This window comes from Lepisma saccharinum, unplaced genomic scaffold (genome assembly GCF_977018435.1).
Source record: "Lepisma saccharinum unplaced genomic scaffold, izLepSacc3.1 HAP1_SCAFFOLD_195, whole genome shotgun sequence".
In the NCBI taxonomy this organism is placed as follows: domain Eukaryota; kingdom Metazoa; phylum Arthropoda; class Insecta; order Zygentoma; family Lepismatidae; genus Lepisma; species Lepisma saccharinum.
In genome coordinates, this window is record NW_028142986.1 from 164,068 (window position 1) to 173,734 (window position 9,667).

Consider the following 9,667-nt stretch of genomic DNA (forward strand, 5'->3'; position numbering starts at 1 on the left):
AGTTGTTTTATCTTTGTTTATTTTCATATATTTCTTTGACATATTACCATTTATTATTTCTAAATTCCTTTGTAGGTTTGCTTGTGAATTTGCAAACAATACAATATCATCTGCATATAAAAGTTCAGATACAGTTACAGTTTTCAGTTTCCAATTTCCTACTTTGAATTGTCTCATCTTTGGTTTTATTTCTTTCAGAACATCATCCATCAGAATAATAAACAAGTATGGGGATAAAATATCACCTTGTCTTACTCCTGTTGATGTTTTGAATTCCTCTGATCTGTTATTGCCAGTTCTGACATAGCATCTATTTGTTCTGTAGAAACTTTGTATTGCTTCTACTAATTGTTTGTTTACATTGTTTTTCTTTAGGGTTTTCCATAGCTCTTGCCATGGCACCCTATCGAAAGCCTTTTCCAAATCTATAAAGCATAGGTATAATTCTCTATTGTATTCTATAACTTTCTCTATTATTTGCCTTATTGTAAATATGTGATCTTGGACACCTCTACCTGGTCTGAATCCACTTTGTGTCTCCTCTAATTTATCCTCGATTTCTTGTCTTAGTCTAGTTTCCAAAATTCTTGAATAGACTTTGCCAGGCACACTGAGTAGTGAAATACCTCTGTGATTTCCGCATTCCCTGTTATCTCCTTTCTTATATATTGGTATTAGTATTGATATTTCCCAATCCTTCACTATCTTCTTTTCCTTCCATGCCACTTTTATTATTCTGAGCAGCAAATCTCTTCCTTCCTTTCCCATATACTTGATCATTTCTGGTGCAATGCCATCATGACCAGCTGCCTTTCCTAGTTTCATTCTACTAATAGCTTTCTTTAACTCTTCTCTCGTAATTACTTCTTGTTCTACATCTAGCATATCTGGTTCTTCAGGCCTTCTCTCCTCCTCCTCCTCCTCCTCTTCATTTGGTACGTTTCTTTCCTTTTCACTTAATAATTTTTGGAAATAGTTTTTCCATCTTTTCATTATTTCTTGAGAATTTGTTAATAATTTCTTATTTTCATCATATATAAATTTTAAAGGGCAATCTTTTTGTTTCCTCATGTTCTTCAAAACTTTGTAAAAAAAAGTTTTTGATTTTCCTTACGATTTTGCTCCATATTTCTTCCAAATTGCTCCCACATTTCTTTCTTTGCCTCTTGAACCACTTTCTTCACTTTATCCCTCTGCTTTCTATATTCTTCAAATGTCTCCAGAGTACCCACTGACAGGTATTTCTTCCATTTTTCTTTCTTATCTTTTACCTCTGCTTCTATTTCTGGATTCCACCAATTTGTTATCTTTTTCTTGCTTCCTATTCTAGATGTTCCACATACTTGTTCAGCTGCAGATATTATTGCCCCTTTCCATTTACTCCAGAGGTTTTCTAAGTCCTCTTCTCTTTCTTCTACTTGCTCATTCGCTAGTTCTTCTTTCACTTTCTTTCTAAATTCTCCTCCAAAATTTTTCTCTTTCAACTTGTATACCTTTATCTTCTCTCTTATGTTGTAATTTATCGTTTTCTTCCTTCTATTCATCCTTGATGTCTTACTTTTAACCCCTATGGCCATATCTAACATGAGAAGTTTATGATCAGTGTTTACTTCTGGCCCTCTTTTAACTCTTGCATCTCTTATGAACTTTTTCATATCTCTCCGCACAATGATGTAATCTATTATAGATTTTTCATTTCTACTTGGTTCCTCTCTAGTATATTTGTGTATGCCTTTATGTATATACATAGTGTTGGTGATAATCAGATCATTTATTATGCAGAGTTCCAATAGTCTCTCTCCATTGTTATTTATAACTTCTTCTCCATACTTTCCTATCACTTTTCCCCATCGATCAGTTTTATTTCCCACTCTGGCATTCATATCTCCTAGGATAATAACTTCTTTATCTATGTCTTCAATAGTTCTTTGTAGTATTTCATAAAACTGATCTTTGTTGTTTGAAGTTTCATTCTTGTTAGGGGCATATACAATCACTAGAGTTAATTCTCTCTGCTCTAAAATGTCTACTGTCATTATTCTCTCATTTATAAATTTCCATCCCTTGACATTTTCCTTTCTAAAACTTTCTTCTATTCTACAGTGGAGTACCAAAACAAGAAAGAGCAAGATCAGGAGTGGCATGTATGATACATAAAGATAATCTTATATTCCATGTTCCAACATTCACTGAGCCATATCCTCGCCAATTCGTCGTCGTCGTGATCTGTCCGGCTTGCTCTCTTGTTCTTCTTTTAATCATTGTAGGTTCAAATGTGCAGGGGATTGGCCTACAGCATTTTAGCCCAGTGGAGGGGCTGCCTCCTTTCTGCCTCTGGGCTTGCAGTGAGCATAGCTTAGCTGTTCTTAGCTGTTCTGCTCTACGTTTTACGGGTAGAGTTAAAGTCTCACACTCCAACCCCCAACCTGGGGGACCAGGATTTTCTTTCGGGGTTTACTCCCTTAGCCTTTGAAGTTCCCCTTCTCCACAAGGCAGTGGTTTCCCTCTTCTCCCAAGAGGGTGGATCACAATCTTTACAGAAATAATTTTCATTTAACTGATATAACTCCCAATGCTTATCGGACAAACCCAAACATTGTAAATGATACAAATGACCACAATTTTCACAAGCTACCAACCTTTCCTTATTGGGATCTTTGCAGCACTTCATCATATTCATGGCACCATTCTTATTTTGTGATGCATCACGTTCTTCACCACAATTGATATATCTAGCTGTAAGACTTGTTTTGGATCTCAGATTATAAGGATTACTTGATGCGTACATAATAGAAATTTATGTAAAAACTAGATTCACGAGAACAATGGTGTAAGTTAACACTTACGAAAAACACATCACTCAAGATCGTGCTGACAACGTTCCACAATACTGGACCACCAATTATACTGTGACGTTCACTAGTCAATCATTTGCACGATTACCTTTCGTTCATAAATATTTCAAACTAAAAACGTGAAGGTGAAGATGCAACTTCTATGGGTCTATATATATATTAGTGAAATAACTGAGTAATATGCAGTTCACTATTACCTATATTTCTATTTTGTCACACACATTACCACATAATGACTATTGATTTTCCTTGCTATAGGAACGTTAGAATTCCAAATATTACCTCATTTATACAGCGTATAGCACAATAAATAACATGAAACATAATTAATGTAGTTATTATACATTTTTAACTGTTATTTGAAAGTGACTTGTATAACATGAAATTAATAATTTCAATAAACATATAATTAATTATATTGTGCGGATCCACAGGACCATGACAAATTACAACTTAGAAAATAATGTATCTGTTGGATTTCGCGTTTGTTCTGTTCTTCGGAGTAAAGAATAACACTGAAGTTCCAACACAAACAAAAGTGTATAATTCACCAACACAATAACATAATAAGTACAACAACTTACATATCGGTATAAATGAAAGAAGCCTCGTCACGAAGTACGGCTATGACTTTGAGGCATACATGACAGGAGCTATAACACAGACTGATGACAAACAACACTTAATAACCAGGTCTGGCGTTCTCTGCTGATGCAGATCAAGTCCGGCGTATATGTTTAATTGGTATACGACAGTATCTAAGTGGGAAGTGAAATGCACAATATCACCAAGTACACTGTAATGACTTAAAATCTGTAAAAACTGAATGTAAAATCATCCATGACAACATTCTTCCTATTTGAATTTACTTAGATTCTTCATTGGGTTAAAAGTCAGGTTTCTGGGTGGGAGCTTCAAAAATAAATTTCTGTAACCATTACCTTTATTTTTGAAACAACTTCCACTGTGCAAGCAGAATAGGGGGACTGGCAGCAGTAATAGTCAGGAATAGCAAGCATAGGGCAACTTTACAGCAAGAAAAATTAGCTAAATTTTCCACTAGCTATGAACTTTTACAAATTTTTTTAAAAATTTATATATATCCATTAAAAGATCACACAATATGAATTCTTCCAGTTTATAATGCAATAATTTGCATATTGCTTATGAAATATATTAATCAAGACTTCAAAATTAACTACATGAACAACTAATTTTCAAAATAAAGGACAAGTTGCTAAAAAGATAGGTTTGGAAGTTAGCAAAGAGAAAACTAAATATATGCTTACAGGCATAAAGCAAGTAATAATAATAATAATAATAATAGGTAATAATAAAAATCTAATTATTGATAACACCTCGTTTGAACCAGTTTCCAAATTCAAGTACTTAGGAGCTTAATTCAGGAAATGCATGTTACTTTTCTCTTGATAAACTTTTGTCATCTCGTTTAATAACTAAGAAACTAAAAGTTAAAATATACAAAACAGTAATTTTGCCTGTAATATTATATGAAGGTGAAACTTGTTCCCTTACATTGAAAGAGGATCATACATTGAGAATATTTGAAAATAAGATCCTTAGGAAAATATTTGGGCCTAAAAGGGATGAGGAGACAGGTGAGAAGAGAAGGTTACGTAATTTAGAACTACATAATTTGTATTAATGTCCAGATATTATTAGAATAATGAAATCAAGAAGACTTAGGTGGGCAGGCAATGTGGCACGAATGGGAGAGGAAAGAAGAGTTTACAGGATTCTTGTTGGGAAACCTGATGGTAAGAGATTAGTAGGTAGACCAAGACGAAGATGGAGGGATAATGTTGAGATGGACCTAAAGGAAATTGGGAGGGATGGAAGAGAGTATATAGATCTTGCTCAGGATAGGGACAGATGGAAGCCCTGTGTTGCTGCAGCCATGAACCTTCAGGTGTAAGAAGGCTAGAGAGTTAGTTAGTTAGGACAAGTTGCTTCCATAAAACATCATGCACATGAGTAATGTATAAAAACATTTCACCAAAGATATGCATACATGAGTGAATATTTTTGAAACTTCAATTCTTGATCTCACTTGCAATTTGACTTAGAAGGAAAGAAAAAGAATAACAAATTAATTCACATTAAACATATACGTAAAACATGAAAGTATGAATAGAGACAGAAATTGCTCCCATCTTCCTAATAAATATCCGTTTTCTGACTCAGATTCATTTGTATACTCATATGCAAAATTATATGCATTCACAAAACATTTAAACCTTAATGCAAGTATATTTGAATACAAGCACCTGAAATTGCAAAACTTTAAGGGTTCGAAATTTAACACTTACATATTTTATTACAAAAAACTAATATTCTTACATCACCTTTTAATCCAACTCATCCGGACGTTCCAAGTCAATCTGTGAAGCTTCATAAGGAGAAACTTTCGAATCCTGGAAAGAGAAAATATATGCTGTAGTTCCAAGTGGATTTAATGTAAACCACAATAAAAGTTGACATGCTATATTTCATTAGTATCAGGCAAGAATTTTGATTTTTTATGAATGTAATAACACTGAAAACATTAATTCATGCAATAAATATTTTAATCATGTTTCTCATGTATCTGAAATTAATCAATAATAGATAATTTACCTAACCGCAATTTCTAAGGTTTGTTTCAAGTTTCATTACAGCTTGTACAGTGAATTTCACAATTGATATCAAGAAATTTCTAACATGTTCCAAAGAGTGAAAAACTACAGAGTAATACGTGACGATCATAATCATAATCTTCATTCATCCGTTCACCCATTTTGCGTGGGTATGAATTTCGTCAGATACATGAAAATATAATATAAGCTATGTTATCCAAGCTATTACAGTATAGGAACAAAAATTTTTACATGCTGCACATATGTGATAATAAAGTTTACATAAATTGTACATTATATTCACAATGTTAAAAACAGTGATAAACATATATACACTCTGTGGAAAAAAAGAATCGCCCCTAGTAATAAAGAGTAAAAATTTTCTTTGAAGCAGTATTTCTTCATTTATGGATTTATTTCAACAATGTAATATTTACAACACATTATCCTCTAACATTTGAAGTATTCTTCCTCACTTTCTTGGACTAAGATCTGTAACACCCTGCTTTGTACCCATTTCAATTTACTGTACTTTGTGTGAGCAAGAAGGAAGAGTTATGATTAAGAAACCTTTCAGCGAGGTTATGAAACCAATCCCTAAACAAATGTAACAATTGAACTATGCATCAGACCAAACAAAGGTAACTAAACAATAGCAAAAGGCAATAAAGGCCATAAAGCTTAACAATTTAATCAACTAACTGCTTTCTTTGTTGATTTCTTAAATATTACCATCATTGTAAGAGTAAGTAAAATATCAGAAATGTTAAAATTACGTAAAGTATGTTCAATTGTCAAAATAATTACAAAAAAAAATAAAACATACTGCTTGAAAAATATTAGATTTTATCACTAGGGGGTGATTCTTTTTTTTCTTTCTTGCCGCAGAGTGTACTTGTAGAAAATATGTATGTGTGTGTGTGTGTATATGTATGTATGTATATATATATATATATATATATATATATATATTAAAAGGTAAAGTGCTCCCCTGTGCTTAGCACCATGCCATGAAGGTGTATAGGGGGTGTGGGGGTATATTAGGTTGGAGGAGTGGCAGGTGCCCTTTGGGTGAAGGGTGAATTCACAAGCTGCGTCGGGATCTGGAGGGTAGGGGAGGGGATGTGATAAGTATGCGGCAGGTCTTGCATCTGGGTTTGTTGCACTTGTGGGCTGGGGGTGGTGGGATGGGAGCGGTGGGTGTATTATGGACCAAGATGTTCTTGAGGTCGGGGGAGAGAATTGTGACACCTGCCCAATACATAAGAGACTGAGTGTCAACGCGAGTGACTGTGTCTGAAGTACGCCGCAGGCTGCGTGCTTGCATATGTAACCGGGGAGGCAATTTGAACAGGATTTTTAGTTTTCGTAATAGTTAATTCTGACAACCTGGAATCATGAGAAAGGTAAATAACATTATTATTTCACTCATTTTTCTTCCTTTATTTCTCACAACCGAGAACTTCTTTTCACTTTACAAAGAGGTCTACAACGCGCCTTCTCCGCTGTTAATTCAGATTTTCCCCCCAACCCGTGTTCCAGTTGACAACATTTCTATCTTTTTGGAGAGCGAGGAAGTTTTTCCCGTAAATGTGTTACCATTTTTTTGAGTAATCCTCTTCGATTTAAATGATAATCTCCAAATTTCTTCATGACGTGTGCTCCAATTACTGTTTCTTTCTGTGGGTATGGGAATTTTGGGCATGAATTTTTTTTTCCCAGTAGTCACTCATTCGTCAGCTGTTAGCAACATGTCAATTAAGTGCCCGGGGTGTAGTAATTTGTTCATAATTAGTAGTTTTTTGGTCGCAAGTCGGAATATGTCACGAAAATCTAAAAACTGCAATAACTCGAAACCCATTGATTTCCGACCCCCGGTGCATAGGGTCAAATTTGTTGCAAATGTGCTCTAGTATTACCCCTTTCCAGGAATAGGTTGAATTACCAATCACCCTGTATATATATATATATACATACATACATACATACACACACACATATATATACGTATAAAGTATATGCATGACTTTTTAAGATTAGAGATACATTATTCCTTCTATGACATTACTGAATTTCATTGTGTACTTGATTCTTGTACCCAGCATGGTCCTTGGTGGGTGGGGGACATGGGAGACATATCACCCTCAATAATTGATGAGGGGGTTGTTCCCCCCCAATATTTTTCCTAATTTTGAAAATCGTATTAGTTTTTGAAAGGATGAAGTACTGTAAAGAATGGTTTATCGAGTGGAACTATACTCATAAGCATGTAAGCAGTGAAATAGTGTCTATAGTCTTCATACTCTGCTGCAGTTACCATTCCTTGCTTGATGATTTCATGTGGCTGTCGTCTGTTCAGACATTGAATATGGACAGATTTGTAATAAAGATCACAAACACCGATAGTGGTAAGGAGTTGGATACAGAGAGACCAAAAAAGAAGATAAAAGAAGACAGTGGAAATGGGAGTGCGCCTTGTGATAATAGTTCTTCATCAGTTGAAATTACGGCTTCTGAGTGCAGTGCCAATAATCAACAGCAGGCATCATCTTCAACAGCATCAGTACGACCAGTTACACAAGATTGTCAATTTTCGCACTGCTGCATGTCCTGAAATGGGGGTAAGTATGCCTATGTTTTCCAGTTCACCACTGGAGCCAAATCATGTGCCACATGATTTTAGCAATCAACAACTTTAAAGGATGCGTTTTAAAATTATTCAGAATTATTCGGCATTATTAAAAAAATGTTGAGTGCTAGTGAGATTGCTTCTATTGTCGTTTTCACATCGTGAAGGCACAATGGCTCTTATGGAGAAACCGCGCGGTGTTGCCATTTAAGGTGCGCTAGCTCTTATCGCCGGCCGGGATTACCGCTCTTGCTTCCTTTCACAATAAACATGTTGTATGTATTGTATATTGTTACAGTTGTTGTTACATTTGTTATAGTTGTTAATTTTCCATGATTATTATTATTGTTATTATGAACCGAAGTTGACAAAGTATGGGGAGAGACTTATGAAATGCAAGCATAATTAATCTATTTCATAAAGTAACATTCATTTATCTAATGGATTAATACAGTAATACAGGTTTTAACGCAAATGTTATATAATAAGTGTTACCTTAATCGGACAGTTGTTCAACGCCCTCCATCGGCGAGTCTTCGGACTCTTCACTGCTGCCGTCATCAGAACTTGTCTCGTCACTGCTGGAAGAACTGTTCTTTAACCTAACGATTAGAGGTTGAATGTCATCCTGCAGTTGATCCGCTTTCCACATATTATTTTCAACCCCTTCGACGTGCCGACAGTAATTACACCATTGCTCCTGGGTGACTGATTCAAATGCGCTGTCTATCAAACGTTCCATTTCCTTCACCTTAAAACTAATGTTATGTCGTCCAACATGTCCTTTTATCTGACTCCATACCATTTCAATTGGATTAATTTCACAATGGTATGGAGGCAACCTACAAACAACTGCCCCATGCTCTTCTGCAATCGAGTCCACAATATTAATATTGAATCTCTCTCGCACAGAATTTACAATACTCAGTAATTCTCTTTTAAGAGAATCGTCAGAATAGGGTACATTTTTTGACGTTAGCCATGACTTAATATCTTCCTTACGGTTTTTTGAGGTGGGAATACTTTCTTTTTTCCTACAGTGATAGGATGCATTGTCCATAACAATTACTGTTCCTGGTTCAATGTTAGGTAATAGTTGATCTTTGAACCACTGTTCAAACCTAACACTGTCCATTTCGTCATGGTAGTCGGCAGAATTTTTTTTTTTTGCTAAAAATACTTGTTTCGCTCCCTGTACAAACCCCATCTTACCACCGGCATGCAACAAAACAAACTGTGGTCCCCGAGCGGTAGGGCCCTTCAGACCTGTAGACAACCCGGCCAGAAAAGCATCCTTGGGTGTTGCTATTGTTTTGTCCTTCCAAACTTTAGACAAAGTATGCCCTACATTTACCCAACTTTCATCTAAGTAAACAATGTTCCGTCCCTCATTCCTAAATTCTCATTTTTCGTAAATATGAATGTCGCCAAAGTATAATATCGTTTCTTTCAGTCAATAAAGCCTTATTTCCTCGCTTTTCGAATTCAAACCCCATTTCTTGCAGCAAACGGTAGAAAGTCGAATATGTAAAATTTGGCAAATCTTT

At 35.2% G+C, this 9,667-nt stretch overlaps 1 protein-coding gene across 1 annotated transcript; it reads right to left on the minus strand.

Moving 5' to 3' along the window:
* Nucleotides 1-8,616: 8,616 nt before the first annotated feature.
* Nucleotides 8,617-9,255, minus strand: LOC145982493 (uncharacterized). Its single transcript, XM_083115951.1, has one exon. The coding sequence runs from the start codon at nucleotides 9,253-9,255 to the stop codon at nucleotides 8,617-8,619; it is 639 nt and encodes a 212-aa protein (XP_082972077.1).
* Nucleotides 9,256-9,667: the final 412 nt, after the last annotated feature.